Source organism: Falco naumanni, chromosome 11, assembly GCF_017639655.2.
Source record: "Falco naumanni isolate bFalNau1 chromosome 11, bFalNau1.pat, whole genome shotgun sequence".
Classification (NCBI taxonomy): domain Eukaryota; kingdom Metazoa; phylum Chordata; class Aves; order Falconiformes; family Falconidae; genus Falco; species Falco naumanni.
The window spans coordinates 34,250,652-34,278,205 of record NC_054064.1 but is presented as its reverse complement, the minus strand read 5'-3'; the positions used below and the strand labels follow the sequence as shown (position 1 = coordinate 34,278,205).

Below are 27,554 nucleotides of genomic sequence, written 5' to 3'. Positions count from 1 at the left end.
CGCCGCGCCTCTCGCGGGAGCAGCCGGCCAAGATGGCGGCGGCGCCGGGCCGTTGAGCGGGCCCCCGCGGGCGGGCGGACGGACAGGCAGGCAGGCAGGCAGGCAGGCAGGCAGGCGGCTCCTCGGAGCGGCGGGCTCCGGCAGCTTCTGGCGGGGGATGCTGACCGGACGGGACTCGCCGCCACGGCTCTGAGCACATCGACCCTCCGGCTGCGGTGAGCCTTCCCGGCGGGGCCCCGCCGCTCGCGGGGCCGCCGCTGGCGATGACCGGAGAGAAGCTGCGCTCGCTGCGCAGGGACCACAAGCCCAGCAAGGAGGACGGGGACCTGCTGGCGCCCGGCGAGGAGGAGGCGGCGGCCACGCCCGGGGGCATCTTCACCGGGGGGCGCGGGAGCAGCGGCAAGGGCGGCCGGGCCGGGGGCCACCGCATCTTCAGCAACCACCACCGGCTGCCGCTGAAGGGGGGCCCGGCGGCCGGCGGGACGGGCCCTGCCGCCGAGCCCGACAAGTGCCCGGCGCATTTCCCCGTGCACGAGTGCGTCTTCAAGGGGGACGTGAGGCGGCTCTCGGCCCTCATCCGCACCCAGGGCATCGGCCAGAAGGACAGTCACGGTGAGCGGCCGGGGCGGGGAGGCTCCCCCGGGAGCCGCGGCCTGGCCCCACCGGGCCTCGGGGTGCCCGGGCCGCCGCCGGGGCCCTGCGCGGGCGGGCTCGGCGGGGCGGCGCGGCCGCACGCCGGGGAGGACCCGGGGGGTCGGCTCTGAGGGAGTCCCGCGCCGCGTTTCGGAGGCTGGGAGAGCCGCCGCTGGCCGGGCGCTGCTCCGCGGCCGAGACCGGCTTCATTTTAAAAACTACCGTGGTGGTTGTTGAAAGCGACCTGTCACCTGTTCGCTTTGTGGGTGTGCGGCGCGCTCGGGAGCGGGTCTTTGGCTGTCGGGGAAGCCAGCTTTGGTCCTTGGAACTAGCCTTGGTCCTTCCCCCGGCCAAAAAAAAACCCTCTTGTGTTTTTTATTTTTAAAAATCCTTTAGTTCTGCGATTTGAAAGAGCCATTCTTGTTCTCTGCCCCTCCGCGAGGGTGCTGTGGACACACGAGTGGCAGTAGCAGAGGTAGGAATAGGATCCTCATGCTACTTTGTAACGCATAAACATTTAAAATCTCACTAGGACATACTTTAAAATAAGGTTTGATTTGGGGGATATTTTACGTTGTTAAAAAATTAATCAGCCTGTCAAGTCAGCTTCAGTTCCATGGTTACTTTTCATCTCTGCGTTTCCTACCTGTCTCTAGAGTAACGCGATACCTCCCTGCTGGCGAGTGCCGAGTTATACCGCATGTGGTATCTGGGGAAGTTATGATTAAAGGGTATGGTTATGTTCTTTTTCTGATTAAGAGATAAATGTTCCCTTTGTTTTACTTAATTGTGTTATGTAAAATAAAAAGGAACATTAAGGTAGAGCAATCTTTGGGATTGGTGCTATGGGAAGAATAACTTAATTGGAAATTAAAAGCCATGTCCATGATAACATTAGGCACTCTGAAACACAGATTAATGTACGGGGAGTAATATACGGTTCAGTTCTCTCAATCGAGATGGGGAGGACTGTTTCTTACAACTGTCACAACATTTTTCTAAGTACTTTGTTATAAATATAGCTACAGATATATTTATCCTGTCATCTTCTTTCCAAACGTTGCAGCAAATAGTGGTAGAATGAAAGCAACAGACTCGGGAAGAAATTTTCACACTCGTTGTATTCCTTCTGCTGACTTCTCTCCTACACCTCCTCCAATTCCTCTTAAATAACTGGTCGTCATAAGCTTAATATCTTTACTTTGAAGGCACTTCCTGATCCATCTTCGCTGCACTGTTGGCTTCAATGTGTTTCACAAGCAGTGATACCATCCATTTTTAAAATGTATACATATATACATACTCATATACATATAAAAAATTCAAATGAACATCTTTCTGCTTTCTCAGTGCTGTTTACAGTAGGAGCGCTTTGGGGATTTCAGTCTCATTATCTCCTAGTTTTTACTTCAAGTGTTCTTTCGCTATTAAGTTTTCAAAAAAAACCCCAACAACAAAACCCTTGATGTCTTCACATACCAAAGGCCTGACTAATATTTCCTTGTTATTGTTTTCTTTCTGCCTGAATCCATCTGTCACTTGTTTACATACTTGAATTGTGAGTTATTTGGGGTAGATAACTTCAGCTTACAATTACACTCGGAAGTAAGCCAGGAGAATCCTGGTACATAATAAGGAAGTGACAGAGGGGAGAAAGAACTTCTAGTAACAGTTACTGTTTACAATTCAGTCCCATTTTTAGTGTGCAGTTAAGTGCAGAAAAGCCAAGGCCTGTAGAATGTTAAACTCTTGGTGTTCTGATAAAAGAAACACTGGCTGTGTCTGTAAATTGAGGGCAGCCTGCCTCTCTATAAATTAACCTCAAAACCCCATCATAACACCAGTATAGTTACAAAGGCAATTAGTTTATTGGGAGAAGTTTGTATGTGTACCTATTAGATTGCTTTTATTTTTACTATGATAGGTATTGAAGGGCTTAAACATATATTCAGAATAAAAACGTTTTATATTCTGGAATAGACAAATCTCGCTGAATTACTCTTGGAAAACAGACCCAGCTTCCCTGTAGGTGTGGCAGTTGCCTAGCGGAAGGTTAAAAGCTACACATGCACACGCCCGTGGACAAGTACTGTGTTTCTGTGCAAACAGGTTTTGTTTGCATGGCCTGGAAGTGCACGTGCAGGATTTCAGGCACTGTGGTATCACTGCTTTCTTGGAATAAGGCCCTGTAGGCTACATGACTTGGGGAGGGAAGCTTGTCTGCTCATTTCCCAAAGCTATAGATATTGATGAAGTTGTCTTTAGATGGAAGGGAAATGTGAGACTTGTTTATGTGGTGACTCAAGCTGTTGCCAAAAGAGAATGAATTTGATTGTAGCTGTTCAAGTATGTGCCCATTCCTGTTCTAGTTAGTGTCTAGAAATGATTGTATTGAGCATGTTATCGTTATGATTAAATTGCATGGAAGTCATTAAAACTACACGTCAGCCACTTAATTATTTACAGTGCCCTTTTTATTACAGCTTTTACATAAGTAAATGACATAGAGAAGGATGCAAATATATAACTCTCTCTCTCTCCAGCAGCTGTCTCATGAAAAGCTACTTGTTTTCATGGAATCTAACATTTACTGTTGTGGCTTGCACTGTGGTTCCTTGAAAACCTCAAGCTGTTAAAACCGTCCATGCAACTGGAAGAAGTGAAACAGCCCTCTCCCACCCTCTTGCCTGTCCTGGCAGAAATGCTTAGTGGCACTGTGCGCTGGCTAGGAAAAATTTATTAGTATTAAAGTTCACCTTTTTTTTTTTTTTTATCAGACTAATTTTACCTAGAGTTATTCTGTGTGCTCTGGATAGTGAACGTTCTAGAGGAGCCGCAGCTGTTCTTGCCATGATGAAGCAATTAAACGTGATTGGTGTTTTAGGATTGGTGGAACTTGAGGTTGCAGTGCGATAGAATTCCAGTGGAAATTAATTTATCAGTCTGGGACTTTAACCGTCCAAATGCTAGCAAGAACCGTGATAGTGTGGCTCTGTTTCAGCAGCTGCTGGGATTTGGTTTACGTTTTCATGTCCCATCTCTCCCAAAGGAGTAGAAGTTAACTTGTCCTATTGCACCTGCCAGCCATCCAGGTTTCTGAGATGAAACGTATGGAAAATCTTTGGCTGCTGTCCACTGCAGACCCTGATAAGTACTGTCACTGTGACTCAATATTGATGGTTGGCAGTTGCTGCTAGATGGGAGATGTGGCAGCGCTGGTCTCATCTTTTCCAAGGTAATTTGTCTTCTCTTGGTTTTCCTGGGCAGAGTGAAAGCTTACCTCTGCTTAAGACTGTGATTGCACAGAAGAGGAGTCTTTTTGCTTGAACAGTTCTTCGTTTCTCCTGCTGGGGGGAAAAACCTGAAGATCACATGGAGATGTTCTATGAGCAGAGTGATTCCTCACTGTAATTTCTTCATTTTGTGACATACAGCCTTACACAGTGTGGGTGGCTTATTTTGACAAGTCAGAGTTAAATTTGCTGCTGCTAACACCCATTTTCTTTGTCCCAAAGAGCACCAAGACCTCCCCAGGTTTATCAGATCTTAAGATAGATGATTAGCAATGGAACTGTGCAAAATGCTCTTGCAGGTTTGATTTTTGGATGTGCCAAAGCTCAGCTCTTGCTGAGACTGTTTTAGGGAGGTACTTTCTGTGAAGTAGTAATGGAATTTTGATGGAATAGAAATGTACATTAGCTTACTGTGGTGCTTGCAGGGTTTGGTGTGCTGTGTGCCTGTTATTGGACCGTGCCATCCGCAGTCCTGCCACCACGCTCCAGCTGGCTCTCTAAAGCAGCCACATGCTGTTGCGTCCATGCTCGCTGAGCTTGGCTGGTCTGGGTTAAGAGTTGCCTGGAAAGGAGTTAACCATGGGCAGTGAGAAAAAGGCCTGACTGGCCAGGAACTATAGTGTTACTTTCTAAGTTTTGCGATATCCTTTTTCTATGTTTTTGCCTTGCCTCTCCTTCTTACACCCTTTCCTAAAGGTGTTTTCCTGGCTTACCTGTTAGTGTGGCTCCTCTCCCTTTGGTACAGCAGATATCCTCTTATTTTATCTTGCTGGTGTTTTAAATCTTAGACGAACTCCTTACCAGGGACTTACTGGCCAAGGACCAACAAGCAGGATGTTTGTTACCACTTTTCAGCTTCCTCATAAATAGCTTTTAATTTTTTTTCTTCTGGAATTGGTAGATTCTCATTTCTGTGCTTTATCGGTTATTGTACTGTTCTGCATGCTCCTCTTCTCCCCCTTGTCTGCTGTATTCGAGTTTCCCATGTAATGTTTTGAATTGCATACTTTTTGGTATGAAGATGATCACTGAGTCAAAGAAAAATCTATGCTGGAAGAGCTCTCTGGAGGTGATCTACTCCAGCCTCCTGCTCAAAGCAGAGGTAACACTGGATCAGGTTGGTCAGAACCTTGTCCGGAGGAGTTTTGAAATGCTGTGTGTTACTGCACAACTGCACTTTCCGCTTGTTAGCTGAGTGAAATCCAACAAAGTTCTCAGGAAAGCTGTCAGGGGCCTGGTTAGCTTTCATTTTGTTGCTTCTTGCCATTATACCAAGCAGTCGTAGTTGCTGGAGCTGTCTGGCTCTGGTTTATTCACTGTTTGAAAGGTGGAGTGTGGTTTTAAATTTTAAGGTTTATTAATGTAAGAGAAACCTTAGTGTAGAGCTATTGTTCTCTATCTATCTGTCTATACCCTTGAAGTGGTTGATAAGGTGTGGAAAGTATTTGCCCCTGGCTTGCATAATTTGAATTTTTTGAGTACATGATTTGGCTCATTCTTGAGTTCATTCCTCAATAATGTTGTTATTTCAGTCACTTAACAAAGAATGTCTGCATCCAGTATTCTAAATTATTGTTTGGCTCACAGATATTACAAAATCTATTAATAGAAAATTTGAGGTTAGGTTAGAGTGTGTGTAATGAACCAGGATGTAGCTGTCTGATGTTGCCAGTGACATGCAAGAATTATTTGTGCTACATGTTGAATAGCTCGTTCAAAACCACTTAGGCAAGCAGTCGAAGGCAGAATTTCTATCTTGATAAGAGATTTCATGATGCTGTGGTATGCTAGCAACTACTTTGTATAGCAACCTCTCGGTGGTTTGGATTGTGTTTTTCAGATGTACAGTACATAATTTTTTGCATGTAGCAAGTACTTATTGCTAACATGATACTGCAAAATAACTAAAGTCAAGTGAATTTGTTATAATTGCAAAATAAATTTGTTTGCCAGCAATTTTTCTGTTAACTCCACTAAGAAAATGTTTAAATGTATTAACAAACAGAGTAATACAGTTAAATGGAAGAGTTTTGCATCCTTAAGCTACATAAATAAAACACAGCAGAATTCTGGTTGCAGCACTAATCCAGAAAAACAACCCTCTGTACCTTACAGTGCATATTTAAGAACAGAAGTACAAAATGTGTCATATGCATAGCCAGGAAAATAAGGTCATGTTTGTAATATCTGCTAATAAGCTCCAAAGCTTTCTTTGGAAATGAGGAACTGAAATAACCAAGAGGTTTTATTTTGTAGTGAAGTTAGTGTTACTTCACAATACTATATTAGTAAAATATTTGTACTAAATCTCTGAAAAATTAATAAATTGGGCTCTAAAATTTTAATTAGTATCATATCTTGTGAGTAGCTTTTAGCCTAGATACGTCATTCTTTGTAAAATGTCAAGACTTTTTAGACAATGATAGGCGTAGAGGCTTGGGTTATCTCTTCCTTGAAGATACAATTGGACCTCTTTGGCTGGAATAATTTCAAGATGTCATTTAAAAAAAAAGCACTCTTGGCCCATGAAATGTGTTTCAGATATATATTTAACAAGTGTAATCCAAGTGCTTGCTTAGAAAAATGTAACTGCTCTGGTGTATTTTAGCGTGTTCCTTGATTAGGTCATGTACCTGAAGTTTCTTAACATGCAGTGTTTTGAGTTGTATGTGCAAACACCTGAAGGAATCACAATGGATTCAGTTACTTTTAATCTAATATCTTTTTATTTCTGTTATTTATTTTAGGAAACACTCCTTTACATCTTGCTGTGATGTTGGGACATAAAGGTAGGTAAACCCATCAATTTTGCTAGCTCTTAAATTATCCTGAAAGCTTAGGGGCAAGAGGAGAAAAAGATTTTCCAGTTTTCCTAAACGTGCTCCTGTGTTGCAAGCTAGTTCAAAGCTGAGGTTTTCTGAAAAGAAGACACTGTGCAGATTTAGAAGAGAGAAACTGTAGAAGAAATCAGAGCTGTTCTCGAGGGCCAAAATCAAGTAGCTAGGTAGTGAATGGGGTAGAGTGGAAGGGAGTTGTAGCAGTCGGACTCTTTATGAGCCTAAACCAAGAAGAGTGGGTGGGCCCAGCTCCTCAATTTTTGCAGTTAGAAGGAAATTGGGAAGCCTGGAGTATCACAGAAGACTGAGAAACTCCTCTAAGCAGTGGAGGCAGCACGTGCACGCCTGCTTCCCCTTTGGTATCCCGGCAGCTAAAGCGGAGGGATATACTCGATGTGTATAGGCAGGGGACATGATCCAGAGAGATCTCTTTTAATGTGCAGTTAATTCATGGTACAGAAGTTACTGATTTCTGTTTGTGTGATGATACCCTTTCTGTTTGTCAACACTTCTCTGGTTATTAGTGTTGCTCTGTGTGTTGCTAATCTGCTCACTAGAGGTATATTGAACAACCCTGGTTAGCTTTTTCCCACTGAAGTCAATCAGAATAACATCCTCTAGAATAAAATGACTCTGTAAGTGGAAGTGTAATCTCTCACCTGTTTTTTGCATACTCCTCTTGTTTGATTCACATTTCTGGCTCACTGCCTGGGTGTTTCTTCCTGTGTCAAGACTGTATGTGGGGCACAGGACAGCCTACATGGCTTTGCAGTCTGTTGATTCACAATGGCTCTCATCTTTCCACATACCGTTTGAGGATTTCTTTACAGCAGAATTTCAAAGCACAAGGTTTAGATTTCTATTTCAAATAGAAAGTATGGAAGTAGGCACATTTCAGGACTGGGAAGAAACCTGGAGTATGATTGTTCAGTCTCTGTGACAGTGAAGTTCTTTTTCAGTTACTGAAACAAGAATGGCTTGGTTTCATTCATCCGTGTGAGTCCTGTGCCTGGTACGGGGTACTGCTCCATGAGAGGGCTCTTGGTAACCAAAACACCTGGCAGATTCAGAGAGTGGAATGTAGGAAATGCAGTAAGTTGTCTTAGGATGTTGTGGTAATACCTATGAAGTGATCTGAGATAATCGAGTTAGAGCGGGAAGTAATTTTGAGGGAAGAAGTTCAGAGAGGTGGCTTACACAAAAGAAGAAGCAGTAGAGCTTGCTGGAATCTGCCAGTGTTGGTCTAGCCTGGGATACTTTAAATAAATAAAGAGGAAGAAAAGAAAAGTTTTGCAAACTTTTTGAAACAGCAGTGAGGCCAATGTTTTACAAGTGCCTGCCTGCTGGAAATTGCAAATAGATTTTTTTCAACTTGCAAAAAACAGTGCTTTATCAGAACTGCTGTTTCCCAATGAGGGTCCTGGACTAGAGTGGAACAACAGAGGGAAACAGAGGCAGAAGCTTTTTTTTAATTTCTCAGCCTTAAACAAGGCATTTTTCTTTGTAAGGTAGATTTTAGTTTTGTAACCACTTTGTGTTTTCAAGCAGTGATGATCAGTAATGTATATGACTTCTGTTGTGCCTAATCACAGTGTTTCAAGCTTTAGTTTGTCGTGGTTATTAGTTAATATTTACAAGTTTTGCACTGTTGGGTGTAGAAGGGGTTGTATGGTTTTTGGTTAAAAGGCAATTAGTTGGCATGAAGGGACACTTTCCGTATAGTTACAACAGTATCATACCACAATAATGAATACAATTTTGATCAAAGGTGCTTCTGATAGAACTGATAGAAAAGAGTTCACGAATTTTAATTCAGTGTGTTTGAATATTTGTCCTAAGTCCTTCTTAAAATTTGGTTATTTTATGTTTCAGCTCTAGGATAAAAAGCAATCTGTTCAGTGCTGCCAGATTCCTTGAATATGAGTTATCCTTGTGATTAGTCCAGCGAGGAAGGGAGAGCCATTTCTTGCCTCTACTCCTTTTCTCATTGGCTGCATGTTTTAGATTTCAGTTTGCAGTTCACCTCTTGACTTCTTTCCATATAGTCAGTCATCCTGTGGGTAAAGCCCTGCATCCCTTAGGATGCTTGTGGTGAGCCTTTGTGTAGCTTGCCTAGAGCAGGGCTATTTGTATGTGACATCCAGCACAATACCCAGTTTTACTGGCTCAACTTTGAATCCTGCATAGTCATTGATCCACCAAGAACCCCAGGTCCGTGCCTACCATGTTGATCTGTCTTGTTAATACCAAAGGTCACTTTGCTGTCTTTCTGGGGTGATGCATGTAGGCTGTCCAGCTCTATATGGCAGTGTCATAGCCAGTCTTTTCTGAAGTGCAGGGTGAATTTACACTGTGTTTGTTTAACTGAAAATGTAATCTGGTTGATAAATGCAAGCTTATTTGCCTGCTCACTGTGCAGTGTTGTTGTTGTATTAAGCACTATCTTGTAGCAACCACAAAAATACTTCTCTGTGTTTGCTGACAAAGTAGTCAGGGCTTTTGTTTATTTACCACAGAAGATAGTATATTCACCAGTGAAGTATTTCTTCCTTTCCAAACACTGGTGCTAGCCAGTGACTCATGATTGTTGCATCTGGAATGACTAGGACAGTTTCCTGTAACACCTATAGTAGTAGAATAATCCAGGAAGTTCCTCTATCCGTCATGCCTGCCCATCCTATTCCTAATGAGGTATTTCTTCAGCCTACAGCTCCAGCTTCATCATTTGCATATGGGTCAGGTTGATTTTTAATGAGATGCGGTGAGGAAACTTTCTGTAGTTAGAAACTGAAGAACCCGTTTCAAATGAGGACAGCTTATTCGAAACATGGAAACACTGAAAGCTTGCTTCTGTCCTTAATTTTAAGGACTGTTCATCATTCTAGCATTACCTTTTACCTGCAGACAGAGAAGGGAGTGCAGGTTGGGCTATGGCTCTGCTAGGAACTTGTGTATTTTTGATGAGATGTTAACATTGCTTTATTGGCACAGCGTGTGCATGCTGAGCGTCAGGGATAGCAGTGATGCACGCTGTTACTGATGTTGATGAAAAATGTAGTGCATTGCAAGTGTACCTCTGTGTGGATGGAGCACAGGACCATGAGTTGTGCTCTGATATTAGTGCTCCAGGTATCCACGCTGTTAGTCCTGCAATACCTGTTACTTGTTGTATGGCCGGTTATGCACATATTCTGAGGCTTTCCTAGGTCAGAGTATGCTTGTTTGCCCACTTTAGATGCTGTTTACCACAAGATGTCAGAGCGCATGGGGATGTGTTAGTGCCACGGCTTCCTCTCTGCCACCTGTACAGGCAGTGTTCTCAAGAGCTGCCTAAAGTCTGTGTCTCCGTGCACATTTCCAGCAAACCTGTTCACTGTTGACCTTTGGGAGAAGGGGGCTGAGACAGAGGGGGGGAAGACCATGCACAACTTCCCTGTGTGGAAGACCATGAAAGGTGTCTTGCCTACATGGTTTTGCGCATTAAGTAGAGCTGATGTCATGTTTTAAAAATATTTGTTACATAGTGGGGGGGGAGGGGGTGTATGCACATGCAGAAATACAGCTTTATAAAAAGCAAAATACATGAAGCAGAAGAGGCATTGCTTCAGAGGTTATGTAATTGGTGGTTGATCACCAATTATGTTTTTAGTGCTAACACTTAGCTGGGAAGTGCTGTAAGTACATAAATGCTTTTTGTTTGTCTAAAGTTTGAGTCAGAATCCAGATATGTATTTTGATAAGCTGTTTAATATACTGAATAGCTAGTGCTTTTGCTTTAGTATTGTTTCCTTTATTGTGAATGATACTGCTACGTCCCTGACGCTTACTGTAAATAATTATTACTTTTCTGTTACAGAATGTGCCCACTTGCTTTTAGCCCATAATGCTCCAGTAAAGGTGAAAAATGCTCAGGGATGGAGCCCTCTTGCAGAAGCCATCAGCTATGGAGACAGACAAATGAGTAAGAACCTCTGCTTCCGAATTGATCAGAAACTGAGGCCTCATTCAGACCAGGAAGACAGAAATTTTCAAGCTACAGTTTATTACAGTATTTCTGGTTTTGTCCTCTGAATAGTTTATCTTCATCAGCTGAACCTTTTATATCTAAATATGATATGACAAGTTCTACACGTGTCCATTTGCTTGATAAGAAAGATATTGCATCAGGATACATAATACTAAGTAAAGATTTGCTTAAAGTGATTGTAATAGCTATAAATCAGTTTTCTTTTTTAAAAATTGGAGTTACATGGTCAGAATAGATTTTCAGGTGTATGGGATTATCTAATTGGAACTTCTGTGTGTGGTCATATGTATATTAAATATATCAGTTGGCAATGGGATACTGCTTTTATGTTGCATCTCAGTAGGCAAATACAGTGATTACTCACTTTAGATATGAAGTAGTAAAAGGAAAATTATTCTACTACTACTTGCTAGCGGATGTTAATACTATTTGCTATTACCATGTCCCATAGCAGAAAACTTGCTATATATTATAGATATATTAATATATTAATGCACTGGTTTTTAATGTTCTAACAACATTCTAACAGCATGTCAGCTGCTCACTATTAAAGAATTTTCTCAGTGGGAGTAGATGTTATGCAATCTATAGGCTCATGTTAAATAATATACATGTGTACCTGCATGTGTACTAATATGCACTTAAAAGACCTCTTAACATGGTTATATACTTCATATTCTATTCAATTACTGAGGTTTCTCTTCCTGGTGTGATCAGAGTAGGCTATGTATAATTACTATAACTTTAAGTCAGTTTCTCCAAAGTCTGATGAAATGCTACATGTACATTGGTTTTTCTTTTCTTAAGATGTCAAATGATGACACTAACCTGTAATTAACAAAAAAATAGATTTACCTTATAGTTAATTTCTCTTTAGTTTCAGCACTTCTAAGGAAGCTTAAACAGCAGTCCAGGGAAAGTGTTGAAGAAAAGCGACCTCGATTATTAAAAGCCCTGAAAGAGGTAAGTTCAAGGCAGTTATGTTGACAAAAACATGATCATGAGGGAAAAGCAGTGGTTTGTGTTCTTAGTACGGATGCTCTGACAAGCTGTGAAAAAAGTTTTTTTACTTGCTTTTACAGATCTCTTTTGCTCTTAATAGCAGTCTTGGCTTACAGTGTCCATTTTAAGGGGTCACAGAATTATGTGCGTTTTTAAGATAATACTTCTTAACTTCTAGAAATTCAGATAGAAAGGTCTGTGTAAGACAGACCTGCTAGTCGTCTTTGCAGTCTAAAAATCAAACAATGTAATTTTAATCTGTATTTATTTCATTAGACTTTTAAGTCTTTCTTAAATATTTCATTTTGGTGAATAATTTACTAGGTTTTTTTAGTTACTAGTCATGAATGGCACTTTCGTTTCTTGCTTAGTGTAATGAAAAAGATTTTTGGTTTGATTCTCCATCTGTGTGCAGCAGCCAGTTCTTGAGCAGAGTGAAACGTACCCCAGTTTACAGAAACCAGGAAGAAAAGCTCCGTTTCAAACTGCTGCTAGTGTGCTAATATTGTGGTTATAAAACACAGGTGTTTATTTCCCTTTAGGTGGGGTGAGCTTCTCCTGCATAGTCAACTGGTAAAATATGAATGGGTTTGTAGAAAACTAACTGTTTTTCTTGAGTTAATTAAACCATACATCTGGAAAGTTGAGCTAAACTGCGTCAGTGATAACACCCTATGAATATGCTCACCAATGTTCCTATGTTTTTCAATGATTCAAGAAAAAAACCCACACCCTGCTGTCTGTCTAGAAGTGAAAAGCTTTCAGTTTTTGTGTGAGAGCAAACAGAAAGCAGGTACAGCCTCAATAAAACAGCTCCGCTGTTCCTTATTCCTGCTAGTGTAAGACCTGGCCTGGAGTTGTGTGCTTCTCTTCTTGCGTGGAGTGGCAGTATGTGCCTACCTCAGCGTGTTGTCAACATTTGCTAATTTTAATCAAGTCACCCCTTACTTTGCTTTTGCGTTGCATGCAGTTTAAAGGAGTTGGCTGGCATTTGTTTATGGAGGTAGAGGAATTTTAGTGTAATGATGTAAGCATATTTCCAGAAGGCAAACTGAAATTTGTGTATGTGAATACTCCCAGCTAAAACCTGACTCATTAACTTAAGCCAGACCATATAATTCCATCGGGTTGGATGTGATCAATCAAAGCAAGCAAAGAGCCCCATAGATCTTTTTAAAAACTTACATTTACAATAAATCTTTTATAATCCACATCTTAATAGCTGTGTGAATTACTGACTTTTTAAAAATCATTAAAAATGTGTAGTTCAATTGACTTACATAATTTTATCATTATTGATTCTGCTCTAGTTAAAGCTTCAGAAACATATAAGTTCAGTACAAATTCAAGTACTAACATTAGAGAAAAAGTTTTCTTTCTTTGGCAAAACACAACTTCTGCCTGTGTTTCAGCAATTTTTACAATTGTTCTTTAGACTAAAAACCTTGTTAATATATTCTTCCTTTCATCTCAGCTAGGTGACTTCTATCTAGAGCTTCACTGGGATTTTCAAAGTTGGGGTAAGCAATTGCATATTCCTTTCACAGGGAGATAATATAATCAGTCTTCAGCACACTTGTTCTCTCAAGCTTAAATTCTCTTGCGGTTTGCATGTTGGAAAGCTAACAATCCAGTTCTCAAGACTTGAATTATAATGAAAGGACAGACAACTTTTTTCCTGAATTATTTTTGCTTATTCATTTTGGAGCTGAATTCTATTCTGTGATCCAGTGACACTATTGAAGGGGAACAACCTGTTTACTTTAAGAGATCCATTATTAGAAGATTAAAATATTAAAATGTCTCTGTCTGGTTGATTTGTGTTATGACAGAGCAGTGGTTTGAACGATGTCATTAACTGGACTTCGGGGCATTTAATTTCCTGAATTTCAGCTTGTACTCTGAATGGTGACTGTCAGTTAAGTGCAGCTATGTGATAGGTTCTTCAGACGCTAGCTTCACCTTAATGTTTCTTTATGTGACTGTATAATGTTTAGTGCTTTCTCAGTTTCCACCTCCTCTTACCTGTAGAAGAAAAATCTAAATAAATTAGCAAAAATGTATTAACAACAACCAACATGTCTGAATAATGTCAAAATATCTGAAGGGATACTTTCTGTTACGGGTTGCAATTCAAGTTGGTAACTTGATATACTTTCATATAGGTATAGTTTAGGTATTATTTACTGTGCTGTATGCCTCTTCCAATATTCAGAGGAGGAATGAGCAGCCAGGCTGACATCAAATGTTGAACAGATACGGAACAAACACCTCGTTTTTCTAGGTGGCCTACTGTGTGCTGCACATCTAATGAGTGGAATTTTTCACGGAAGAGTCAGTGTAAAAAAAGAGTAGAACTAGGCATGGAGTAAGATAAGACATTGCTTAGTGACAGGGCTGCAGCCTAACTTGCGGAGTATGATGGTGACAGTCAGACATTGCACAGAAATAGTGATGCCAGGGGTAAAGCCAACTTCTAGGGGTTCTCTTCTCCAGGAGTCAATGCGGAGTCTCGCTGTTTACCTTACTTAGTCTTTTTCTATATATTCCCTTTCTGGAAGGGAAAAAGGTGCTCTGGGCAGTGCCTCTGTCCTAATTATTGGTCCTCCAGGCTAATTAAATTTTACCGGTGGACTTAATTCTTTTAGTTCATTTTGAAGGAAGTGTTGAAATGCCAGTGTGTTGAATTGGTTTTATTGTCCTTTTTAGCATAAGGGCAGCTACAGTCTCATATATCCATCTCGTAATATTGTAACGACTGTTCCACTGGTGGTTTTAATGTTTGCTTGATGTTCTAAGCTTAGTGCGTTGGATGGGGTTTTTTTCCTGCTTGTGGGTGTTCTGCTTTAAACAATTAAAGCTAGCTGGCTACAAAGCTAGGCTTTCAGTTGGTACAATAGATGAGTAAACTGTCAAATCATAGAATTAAAATTTCAGACATCTAGAAGATGAGTTGCTAGAATTTATAAATGATTTAGCTGCAGCTGAGGACATTTTAAATTACCTCCTGATGCTGAAAGTAGTCTGTACAATTACAAATCAGTTTTGCAGTTATTGAATGGAAATAACCCTGGTATTAGTCAGTTGTATTTGTATTGAGATTATGATGGAAAATGGGTATGCTGTATTTGTATTAAAATACATTGAGATTCAAACTGATGCATAGTTTTAATAGAAGTACTTTGCAGAGGAACCTGAATGTCTAACTGCGTTCTCTCTCCCTACCTTTAGTGCCTTTACTTTCCCGAATTCTGCCTTCTGATGCATGTAAAATACACAAACAAGGTATAAATATCAGGTAAGCACTGATTTTTACAGTGTGTGTTATCCAAGTCATAAATAACCTGCATGTTAGTGAAAACACTGGGTTCCAGTGTGGTCTTAAATAAATCACCGAGGAGTCTGCAAACGTTTGTGAAACAGCACTGTTGTTTGTACATTGGTGTTTAGAGGCAAGAAGTGGTTTGAACTTCAGCCTATCTTTTTTCTCTATTGATCTGAATTTAACTTCCGTTCCTGAGTCACTTTAAAACACAAAGCAAAAGCAATTAAGCTGTGTAGAGCTTTAGCTACCAGACATGACAATGATTGATTGCAAATTGATATTTGGTATTTTTAACACAATTTCAAATAAATGAATTTTCAGTGTTTTGTGGAGAAATGTTGCTGCTCCAGTCTGTGTAGTAAAAAAAGGAATACAGTTTCTCTTTTTAAAATGCTTAATGTGACAGATTCACGAACTCTATTAATAGAGTGCTTCCAGGAGTCTTTCCGAGCACAGCTCTTTAACTGGTTTAGTTTGGGGGTTTGGATTCAGGTGTTTTTTTTCTGGCTTTTTCCAAAGTTTAAAACAAACAAAAAGTCCAGAATATGATTCAGAAGATTCAATCTGTAGAAAATTTTGTTCTTCTAAAGATGATGGTGAAAGTGTGTGAATTGACTTTTTAGGTCAAATTGGAGTCTGAAAGCATTTTTTTTTTCTCCTCATTTCTGTGTGCCCTGCTTGTACAAGACTGGGGAGTTAACGACTGGCACTGAGTGGAAATAGCTACAGATTCTTTCTTGAATTCAGGGGCCAATATATGATGAGTGTTAAGCAATCACCTCTTAGAACTGAAGTGATGCCTAAATTCAGGTTCTTTAACCATCTTTGTTAAAGAAGTAAATATCCTAGCAGTAACAGATATGAATTGCTAGAGAGATCTTTGTCCTTGGCTCCATCTTCTAGTTATTTAGGTCAGCAGAAGCATTTCCTTTGTGTTGGTGAGGGTGAAAAATAGAAATAGCAACTAAAATAAGTCAAATAAAAAAATCAGTCTGTTTCTTAGTCCTCCTCATAATTTGGGTCATGTCCTAATACTGTTCCTCAAAGCAGTGGTTGCTTCTTGTAGAACAGGATGCTGATCATATGGAGTAGTTGTATTTCTCAGGGTGTAGCACATACTGGCTATGTAAATTCTGCCACTTCCTCATGCTGACGGCTTTGAAATAAAGTTTTCAGAATAGAACTTTTACCTTACCCTGTGAATTTAACATAAGTATAGTTTGGAATGCATTTATAACGGTAGAAATATTATAATGTGAAACTGCGTAATTGTTAATAGCAGGGGGTTTTATTTCTGCATCCAGGTTTCACTTATGAAATATTCTATGAAAACTTAGGCCTTAGTGTGTTTGGTTGTGATTAAATAAAAAAAAAATGCTTCTGCTTGCAAACTGAACTTACTACTTTTAGAACATAACTCCTTTTAAAGTATTGGTATATTTTCACAGGCTGGACACAACTCTCATAGACTTTACTGACATGAAGTGCCAACGAGGGGATTTAAGCTTCATTTTTAATGGTGATGCCGCACCCTCTGAATCTTTTGTAGTTTTAGACAATGAACAAAAAGTTTACCAGCGAATACATCATGAGGTAAAGATCCGTGTGAATGTAGGTTGTGAAATATCTCAAGCTTTTACTTCACATCCGAAGCCTGACTTATTTTACTAAATAAAATGTGTCTCTCAAAAAGACCCAAACAAGCTGCAAAGGAATGCAAACCAATGAGTTTTTCGTTGGGTTGTTATAACTTAAGCTGTATGTATATGTATGACATAAAATTTTGTTATGAAAAACAGTGCTTTTTGAACACAAACTTCCAAATGAGGCAAAAGCTAGAATGTGAATCTTTTGGAAAAATCTTTTATTAGTCTGAATAGACACATAGGCATGCTACTTTTAACCTCTGCAGTGGGTTTAATTGAGGTGTCCTCAGGTGGATTTTCAAACTTGCTTGCCACTGCTTTGCATCCGTTTAGTCCCTTTGTGGCCAGTTTGGTTGTTACCAGTGCAAGGGTATGACTCATTAGACCCCTTGTATTTAGTCAAGTTTTTAATCATAGCTTTATCCACCAATCACTTAAGCATATGGATCTTTGCCTGTGCAAAGGGTGTGGGTGCTGAGCTTCTGGATAAATCATACTTGAATGCTTTATTTGCATTAATATTTAAGATTAAGCTGTTTGGTAACTATTTGGGCAGAGCTTCTATAAAACAGTTTGAAAATTCAGGAAATGCTAGTTCTGGGAAAAGTTCCAAAGCAAAAGGTTTATTGATTTTTTTAAATATTTAAAAAAAATATATTTTAGAAGAAGTAATCATTATTATTAAGTTCTATTCAGTATTTGGGAATTTTTCTTCTAGGAATCTGAGATGGAAACAGAAGAAGAGGTTGACATTTTGATGAGCAGTGATATTTACTCAGCAACTTTATCAACCAAATCAATTACCTTCACACGTGCCCAAACGGGATGGCTTTTTCGAGAAGACAAAACAGTAAGCTGAAGGAAAATTTCAGACTGCATTACTAAAGACAAAAAAGTTCAGACAGCCTTACGATGATGGGGTTGGGAAGAAATAAGGAGTAAAAGAGTAAGATGTCCAGGATGGAGATAAAATGTCTCCCCGTATCCTCCCAGTTGTCACTGGTTTGACCACACAGAACATGTAAGATGGGCTGCCTTCATAAGAAGAAAGTCACTTGGAAGAAGGACAGCAAACTGTAGCTATTGGACAGGGGGGAGAACAGACAGTACTGAAAATTACTGTATTGTAGGAGTATAGGGTCTCCACAAATTCATTCTGGGGTGCGTAGTGAGGATTCTGCGTGCTCCTCTGTCAGAGAAATGCAGGAAGACGGGAGTGTTCTGGGTAGTTTCCTTTGGGTGTTCCTTTTGTGTCACCAGTCTGACTGAGGTACAGGTTCTCACCTGGGAAAGAAATTGAAACAGCCAGTGTCATAACTTCTTTGGTTAGGGAATTGCTATCTGACTAGCTCTGAAGGATTTTGTTTTCATCTGGATCTGTTCAGGTGTTGCCGTTCATCACCAGTTTTTGTCTGAGCTAGTATTTCAGAACTTTTTCCCTTTTGCATACCATATCCGTATTCTACATGTGTAAATGATCCTTTAACACAGCATGATGTCGAAGGGGATTTTAGTCAGACTTCCCTTGGCCACTCTTAAACAATCTTTCCTGCCTCTAAAATTCCCATTGGTATGAAATATCTGTTCCTGATGGAGTTCTTGTGTTTGTGCTGTACATACCTTACTGCGATTGTCCGCTGATGGCTCCTGTGGTTGGTTGTGTAAATTACAACATCTCAATACTGAAGTTACCCTATTGCACTGAAGTGCAATTATTTGGATATACAAGAATTTAAATGTTTTTATTTTATCTTCTGCAAGTCATTAATGTCCAATTCCTCTCATGCAGGAAAGAGTAGGAAACTTCTTGGCAGATTTCTACTTGGTTAATGGACTTGTATTAGAATCAAGGAAAAGAAGAGAACATCTCAGTGAGGAGGATATTCTTCGAAATAAAGCTATCATGGAGAGCCTGAGCAAAGGTGGCAACTTAATGGAACAAAATTTTGAGGTATGCTTGAGTAACTCTTCACAGTGTGTAAATTTTTGTGTAGGAGAATAATCTTTTGCACCAGTCATTCAGCAAATTCTGTAGATAATGTTTTTATTCTGGTTGTCTTAATTTTAAAATAGTAAGTATGACCTACAATTATAATCATGGTGATATGTTAATGGATTATCCTGATTAGTGCACACATTGAGGAATTTCTGTGATGGTATTGGATATTTCAATCTTAATTTGTCTCTTAGTAAAAGATGATGGTTTTGGCTGTGGCAAATCACTCCAACTTCTTTTGGATCAAATGTTGATTGCTTAGAACGCCTTTCGGGCTTTCTTTTCCGTCATGTTTTCCTTTAGCTTCATTAAAATGGAACTAAGCCTGTTATTATCACCATGAAATCAAGAGCTATTCATAATGAGCCAGACATCATCTGGGAGCATGCATACAGCCTTTTAAAAATGATTAATTTATTCCTGTATTAGCTTGTGCTTTGTTAAGTGTCATTCAGACACATGAATTGACTGATTAACTGATGTATTAAACCAGCTAACTTCTATGTAAAATACAGTTTGAGGCCAAATACCTAAATGGAGACTGTGAGTGCAAGAGCAGGAGATTGAAAAGCCCAGTGAAGTATCAACCACAAACTGGATAGTTTATTGCTGTTCTTCGTAGAATTGAAGTACAGCTCTGTCTTTTGAATGGCAAAATTCTAAGAGAATATAAGGAAAGATAAACAGTTAAGACATGTTTTTCTGAACAGCCTGTCAGACGGCAGTCACTTACTCCACCATCACCCAATACGATTACATGGGAAGAGTACATATCTGCTGAAAATGGGAAGTAAGTGGTTTTGTTTTATTGACATTAACTTCCATAGACACCTTTAGGTTGTTGGGGTGGGGTGGGAGGTGTTGTCTTTTCTGTGTGTGTGTGTTCTCTAGTTTGTGTGTGCTTTTTGTTTATAGTTTTCTATAAACAGACAGAGGAACATTGGTTTTGATGTCTTGAGATGTTTGATATTCTTCAGTAGGCTCACTCGGAGGTAGAGTATGTAAACAGTATTATTGCATCGACTGGCAATGAAAATATTGGATGGGTGTCTACCTGATACTCATGGCTTGAAATTTAAATGTTTTGAAAATACGCACATCTAAGCTGGCTTTTTTTAGGAAGATTTTGACAAATTCATTTCTGTAATTAATTTATCTTATGGTAGTAATAAATAATCCACCATGTTTAAAATAAAAGTTTATGATTTAATAAGACTCCAGTAGCAGTGGCAGTGTTAAAAAATGCACACTTCTGGAATACAAGGACGTACAGATCTAGTACTGGCTAGATATTTGCAAGATATTCTCCTCTAGGTGTGTAGCTGGGTAGCAAACAGCTATAACAGTAGCTTCATTTGTAGGAGATGCAAGCAGTTGAGTTTATTTTCTAAGACTGCATGCCGTCTAGCTGTTGAATGTAGAAGGACCACAAAAATGTACTGAGTGTGTCACATAAGTAATAGTGATAAAAATCCTTTCTCCAAAGATATTAGTCCAGCCTATATACAGATGTTACCAGGGAATATCATGATATACAGTACAGGCTTACTAGAAATGCACATGGTTCTGTTTTGAGTTTTTTAAATGAATTTAATTTTTAATATATTTGAGATAGAATGAATATTCAAGCAGAATAAATAGGTTATGCTTCAACAGCTGTTACTGTTGGGACAGAAATAAAGATGTATATAAGATGTTACTTTGTTTAATAATCTGATTAACTGAAAGGAGTTTAATGGGAAGTCTAGGTGTCTAGCTAATGTAAAGCAAAAGAGGGAAAGATTTGTTATTTATTACCTGTCTGTTCCTCTCCTGTGAAAGAATTTTCTGTCCTGTGTTTTCCAGTATTGCCTTCTACTGATAAGTGTAACTTTTCTGCTTTCTCTGAGATTGTTTCATATTTTAGGCTGAAAGCGAATTAACCTTTTTCTAGGCCACCTTGATACTTTGTTCACATATAGACTATTTTAATTAACACCTGCAAGCAGCTGTATATATTTCTGTAGTGTTTGTTGATACAGTGTTTATGAGGAATTACTTAACTTGTTTCCTTAACTGTTACTCTCTTTTTCTCCCAGTTTAGCAGAACTTGTAGTCATCTAAATTAAGGTGGTTACGGAGTCATCTTTACTATGCACAGCTTTTACTTTCAAGTATTTGCTTTATTGTAAGAATTCTTTACTGGTGTTTTCAAACCTGAGTCTGCCTGCCTGCCTTTAAAACCAAGGTTTCGCTGGGAAAAACTTGACTTTGTCTTTCTCCCCTCCACCTTGCAGAGCACCTCATCTGGGTAGAGAGCTGGTCTGCAAAGAGAGCAAGAAAACCTTTAAAGCCACAATAGCTATGAGCCAGGAATTTCCCTTGGGAATTGAATCGTAAGTCAAAATTATTGGCCATGAATGTTTCATATATGTAGGAAATGTTTTAATGTATTTATGGAGTGCAAAATTCTTCATATCTTCAGATATGGGGATTTGACAGTTTAAAACCTGTGAATGAAGTCATGCTGCTAAGCATCTAAACTGTTAAAATTGGAGACCTCAGTGCTGGTGTGCCTGTTCTTGGAAGAGCCAAGAGCTTACGTTACTTGATAAGACCAGAGGTTTGACCAGGTTTATCATTAACTTGTCACAATACTGATGTGCCCAATCCTACAGAATTCTAAAATGTTTTTTCCTTTAAGAAGTTTTAGCACAAAGTTACGTCCTCTAAACCAGTACAAAACCATGTCAGGTTTCTTATGTCCTTGGAGAAAGAGGGTGTGGGAGGAAGCTGATATAGAAGGTCTAAGGAGATAAATATGTAAACATCATGTAATTTTTCAACTCCTTTTTTATCATCTTGCTCTTTGGGTCATTTTTGTCTTTTCTACACAAAGGAAGAGATTGTGAAACAAGAATTTGTAATGAAATCTGGTTTCCTTTTCAGATTGTTGAATGTTTTAGAAGTAATTGCACCCTTCAAGCACTTTAACAAACTTAGAGAATTTGTTCAAATGAAGCTTCCACCAGGCTTTCCTGTAAAATTAGGTAAGAAGACTACAACAATTCTTGTGGCTTTGTATTTCCAAAATGAGTGTACTTATTCCTGCAGTATGTTCAAAGCTTCTGTTGAGTTTTAGAAAAGAACTCTTACATAAGGGTGTGTTGCTGTAGATTTCAGGAGAGTGTAGCAAAGTTAGTGGAAGTAGTGTTAGGTGGGAAATGTGCAGCTGAAAGGGGAATGTAGTGCTAATCAGGAAGAGAGCTCTGTAGCTTACATTTTCCTAATGCTAGAGTCTTGCTCTCGGAGTACTGTAGATGTGCTGAACTATCCTTGGATTAAAATATTATCTCGGTCATAAGTTAAATATTTTGTAGCATTTTAATTTTTTCCTCAAGGATTACTGGTATATTTTTCACTTACAAATAAATAGAAAACTATTACATTTCTAACAAACAGAAATGTGTAAAGCAATTTATTCATGATATAGATTATCACAGCATAAACTGCCAAAAAATAACAGTACCTTTTCCAAGTGTTACAGGACTTCTTGCATACCAATGAGCTGTTTAAGCTAGACAATTCCAAACAGACTCTGTTCTACCTCTTGTCATGTTTGCACAGCTCTATTTAGGATTGAATTTTTGCTTAGCTAGTTAATTCATGGGCAAGCCAGTTTTATTGAGGAGAACTCTTCAAGTGTTCAGCCTAGATTCAGGTTGGAAATGGGTTATATTTTCAAGCAAACGTTAAAAAGACTCATCTTCTCATGTGGGTTTGCTCAGCCAAACTCTTAAGTGTGGCAAGGTTATTTGATCTTCTGTCATCTTCAGGCCAGTGTCCTCTACTTCAAGAGGTTAATCTGTATGTTCACAGCACCTTGGTTTTTGTGTTGTTGGTCTGCATCAAGAAGGGAAAACCTCTGAATTAATAATACTAATTACTTTTTTGAATGCTATATTGAGTTGGGTGTATTTTTGGTGGTGAGGGTATCTTGAGTATATTCTGAAATAACTTTCTCTAAACCCCCTTTTTTAAGAGCTTTGAATCACCATTGTATAGCATGCTAAACAAGCTTCTGTGTCTTTAGCAAGACTGAAGTTCCAGATCTTTAAGTAGCAGTTGGCAGTTAGTGGTAAGCCTGTATTTCTTGGCTCTTCACTGTACTGTTTTGCTTCCTATCTAGATATTCCTGTATTTCCCACCATCACAGCCACTGTGACTTTTCAGGAGTTCCGTTACGATGAATTTGATGAATCCATCTTCACTATTCCTGATGACTACAAGGAGGACCCCAGCCGTTTTCCTGATCTCTAACTAAACTGGAAGGTTAGTGGTGAATAACAATACCAGCGTACCACAGTGAAAGCAAGTGGATGCAAGTAGCCCACAGATATAGATAGAAAAGTGGGTCATAAAGGAAGGGATGAACTTAATAATCCAGAAGAAAAGGGAACATGCATCGAATGACTGACGTACTGATACTCACTATAATGGGCATCTAATCTAGTTCCTGATTTACAGCAAGTCTCCTGATGTGTCGTTCACACTTTTATACATCCAGTACTGCAAGCGTGGTAGTTTGACACCTCAATGACCCTGATAATACTTAACAGCTGTGAGGACTATCATTCGTTTTTAAATTTTTTACATTTCTTGGTGATACAAAAAGCACTGTCGGACCATTAGCGTAAAAGTTGAAATGTCTTAGCTGGATATTAGCCCTCTGAAACATCCCACCATACTTAAGATGACCATATTATATTCTTTCAAGCTTTGTTTTCATGAATTGTAAAGTATGTATCATTATGTATAGTTCAGTAATTCTAATGTTAGTTGAACGTATATTAGAAGGAATGCATTTTCTGTAGATGAATGAACCAAATGGTAACCATTAAAACAATTGCATTTTCATACTGCAATACACTTCAGAAATAGCATTTGCTCTGCAGGGAATAAGGTACCTCCTCTAGCACCTTAGTGCAATCCATTGTGGTGCTATCCATGTCTCTGAACCGTTGATTTCTTCACTGAGCTGTTCATTAATCTTCCTTTTGTTGACTCTGCGCTTAACTTCTCTTCACCATACTGGCTTGGGAGTCCCTGCTGTGTCCATGATGCTTTGTTGATTAGCATGCTTGGTTTGTTAGCTCGGAAGTCACTTTGATCTTCTTTTTTTTACTTACTTAGGAGACTTGCTCCATAATGGTTGAGCATCAGCTGGGTTACCTTGTATTTGTATTCAGCAGCCACTTGAAAACATGGGGTGCGTATAAAGAGTTACTAGAACAATGGGTTTGAGCATTAAATCTTCATATAAGAAAAAGTTTCTCTTGAAGTTAGTTTAATTGTAGTGCACATTGAATAGGGCTCACATGGGAAGATTTTATTTGCTAATGCTTAGAATGTTTCTGGCTTAATTTCCTTCCTTTTAATATTTTTAATAGATAGGCGTTTCAGTGCTCTGGCTTCTTGAGCTTATTCTCATTCCAAGTGGTTCCAGTCTCCTAATTTGACAATAATCCAGCTTTTTGGTTTGTTAGAAAGAATTTGTGCAAAAGGCTAATGGTGCTATTTGTTTGTATTAAGAAATTTAGATTAAAGTGCTGTGGTGTAATTGTAAAAAAATAATATGTAAATATTTTCAAAATTATATTCTTTGTGCACTGTAGTTAAAACTTTTTCTGGAAATCAATAGAGTTAAGTATCAAACTTTATAATAAAGAGTACCATCAATGCTTAGTAAAGGTAACCAACCTAACTAACTGTGCAGGTGATAAATGGAGATGGCTTATCACAAGTCAGGCACATTGACAGAATGTGGAAATACATGTCTGGAGCAGATGTTCTTTCAAAACCTCTGCAATCCGTCTGTATAAAACCCAAAGAGGCTGCTCTGGAGAGGTGTGGTACCCACTCTAAGTGGGGTCCTAGTGAATCACTATCAACAAAGTACAGGTAAACTGAAAATAGGAGGTTGAGGTTGATCCTCTTCCAGCATCACTAGAAACCTGCAAGTTGGACAGGTGAGTAATGTTTACTTTGCAGACCATGATCGATACACTGGAGTTATTAATTCAAAAGCAAATCAAAAATAGAACTATAGGGGGTGGGGAAAAGCAAAGGGAAATGTAGAATTGTAATTACTGTCAAAGTACTGTATCAGTAGCAGATGTCGAACATTCAGTAGGAATGATGGAGCTTGGTCTTCCAAGTCATTATGAATTCCTGAAGTGTTGTACATCTACGGTATGAATTGATACCCACCTCGTGCTCCTCCTCAGAAACAGCTGAGACCCCTGCCATGAGAGACCAGGGCTGAATGTATGTAGGGACTGAGTTGTCCTGTCGGTGCTGGAGGTCTGGATTAAATGTCCGTGGGGCCAAATACAGATTTCTGCTGTTGCCCTCTTTAACTGACATCCATTGCAGGGTAGAATGTTTGGTGGAGTGCTGCTGGATTGGGTCTTGTGCCAGGCGTGATGCCGCAGAGTGCAGGCGCCATACAGGAGCACAGAGTTACTTGGAAATTTCAGCGAATGCAGAAGAACATTTCTCCATAAGGTGAATGTTAGAGATCGTTTTTCTCAGTCTTGCAGGGAAGGAACCATATGTTTCACATTACTTCGCGTTTTCGGTTATTCCAGATTACCATTACAGGGCTGGCTGGCATAGGAAGGAGCGGACATAGCTACGTGGTTTAGGCAGTATAACAACTGCAGTGGACTGGATTCTAGACTTGAAAAAACAAAGCTTTTTGTATAGCCTTACATGAGAACAGAGGGTTCTGTGTATCTCCGTCTGCCTATAGAACAGCCCATGTCATCTTCTGGTGGCAAATGAGGTGTCCGACTCGAAGCCCACTGCAGTCTGCGGAAGTGTTTTCTGCCATTTCCACGGACTCTGGCTGCAGATTATGTGGGTTTTTTTAACAGTCATGATTATACAACTACTAACTTTGATACATTTTAAGATTTGCAGAAACTTTTTATAGTGGGTTGCTATATTAAGACTTGCTGTAATTTGGAGTGTCAGCAGAGAAGAGTGGACCCAGATTTGGTTGACTGGAGTTGTTTTTTACATTATTACGGTGAACGTACCCTGCTGCTTCTTTTCTTCTTACTATGGAGCTGAATGATCTGACTCCAACCAGATTGTCCTTTCCAGTTCGGTGACTGTTGTCTGATTCCTGTGACAGCCTCATGAAGTCAGACTCGGTGTGCGGTTTCTCGGTACATTTCCTTCCAGCTTTTGGTGATGTGTTTTCTGAAACATTCCTAGTGATGAGTTTCGAAACTTCAAACACAGGGACGCTTGGGGCATAGTTTCCTGATGGATGCACTGCAAGCTGCAGGAGTCCTCACGAGCAAGAGGGACGTTAGGCTGAGCCTACCTTAGGGACTCGCGTCTTGGCACAACTGTAGCAATCCACAGGCACGAAGAGGTGCGATCCTGGCAGCGTAGCTGTGCTGGTGCAGTTCTTTAGTGGTGACTCTGTCCAAACTGATATAAATGTTTTATCCACTGTAATTTGTTTTGCTTGCAAGGGGGTTTTGTCTTGTACAGACACAAAGTGCGTATTTGTCAGTATGGATGCGTCTGCGCAGAAGCTTTGCCGGTGCTGTGGATGGGTGAAGTGTTTCGAGTCTAGAGGGAGCCTTAGTCCACAGCTGTGCTGTGGGCACCGGTGTCCTGTACCACTTGCGATCTCCTGGTCAGATATCTTTTGGTAATTTATTTTTTCTAGCAGGGTTGATCTAGCAGAACTTCATTTTTATTTTTTCCCCTTTTCCTTAAGACCACGCTGGGTGTTAAGGGAAGGTCTGGTCCCCTGTAGAGTGAATACCTAGCCGCGGCGGTTTTGGAGGTGGTCTCATCACCGCTGCGCGGCAGGCAGCCTGCCAGCTTTACCTTGCATGTGACTCGTGCACGCGCAGGGACTTCCACTGCCCGGGAGACCCGGGGGGTGTGTGTGTCTGGGTAACTGGAAGCGTCTTTGTGGATGCGCCAGCTGAGGGGTACAGCATTGCCCGCGGTTAACACGGGTGGGGTGAGGAGAGGAGCTGGCACAGGCGCGGAGAGCCGCCGTATCGACCCCTCGGTGCCCTTTGAGGTTAAGCTGACGGTGGTGCGTGAGCAGAGGGGCAAACCTCCGTGCCGGGGCTGTGGGAGTGACCACCTCAGTTCACAGTTTAGGGCATTGTTTCTTTCTGATCTCACCACTTTTTTTTTTTTTCTTTCTTTTTCTGATGGCTGTAAGGTTTTTTTGCAAATATTAAAAGACAGCCGTTCATTTTGGTAAAAGAATTCCTAGGGTTGTTTCGTAACCAAACTGTTTTACTAGTCTTCCAAAATATTGCTTTAATTTGTGGCAAAGGGAATGCGTTTTCTTTTTCCTTTCAAGGAGCTGCTGTTCCAGTCACTGTCCTCACTTTACTGCAATTCTTGATTTATGTATTGAAATGACTTGTTACAAAAAAAAAACCACAACAAACCTCTGGATATATTTGTGCTGGAAACCCACCTTGTTCAGTTGATATTCAAAGCAACCATCTTTTTTTAAAAGTATTTGTTCTTGATTTGTAATTCATGCAAGGGTAACTGCATTATTTAATCTGTATTAACAAATTTCCTGTAATGCTGCAGTTTCACATTTATTTTCCTTACAATTTGTAATTATCATGGAAACAATGTCACTTTTTTGCATTTTACTAGTCGTCTGGTCCATGTTTTTAACTTACCTTCACTAATAGTAATTTTTGGTTGTATCATTTGTTAGAATAAAGACCAAATTATGCTGTTTGATTCTGAAA

General features: G+C 39.9%; 1 protein-coding gene across 3 annotated transcripts; it reads left to right on the top strand.

Annotated features, from left to right (window-relative positions):
• The first annotated feature begins 65 nt into the window (after positions 1–65).
• On the top strand, positions 66–27,554 carry ANKRD13C (ankyrin repeat domain 13C). 3 transcript variants are annotated; one of them, XM_040610533.1, is made up of 14 exons: positions 66–612; positions 6,674–6,715; positions 10,620–10,724; positions 11,668–11,753; positions 13,267–13,312; positions 15,024–15,090; positions 16,566–16,710; positions 17,482–17,613; positions 18,553–18,714; positions 19,470–19,549; positions 21,036–21,134; positions 21,688–21,788; positions 22,928–23,070; positions 23,932–27,554. In XM_040610533.1, exons 1-13 carry the CDS (start codon positions 264–266, stop codon positions 23,056–23,058), a joined length of 1,545 nt encoding a protein of 514 aa, XP_040466467.1. In that variant the 5' UTR covers positions 66–263; the 3' UTR covers positions 23,059–23,070; positions 23,932–27,554. The 3 variants fall into 3 exon arrangements, 2 of the variants coding, with proteins under 2 accessions (XP_040466467.1, XP_040466466.1); XR_005830145.1 differs by having other exon boundaries at positions 67–612; positions 22,928–24,007; positions 24,515–27,554; XM_040610532.1 differs by having other exon boundaries at positions 67–612; positions 22,928–27,554.

Excerpts from the sequence above, each read along its gene's own strand:
- ANKRD13C (XM_040610533.1), top strand. The coding sequence starts at position 264 with ATGACCGGAGAGAAGCTGCGCTCGCTGCGCAGGGACCACAAGCCCAGC. Across the intron at positions 6,716-10,619 it reads TGTGATGTTGGGACATAAAG|AATGTGCCCACTTGCTTTTA; the intron begins GTAGGTAAACCC and ends TTTCTGTTACAG. Across the intron at positions 21,789-22,927 it reads AGGCTTTCCTGTAAAATTAG|ATATTCCTGTATTTCCCACC; the intron begins GTAAGAAGACTA and ends CTTCCTATCTAG.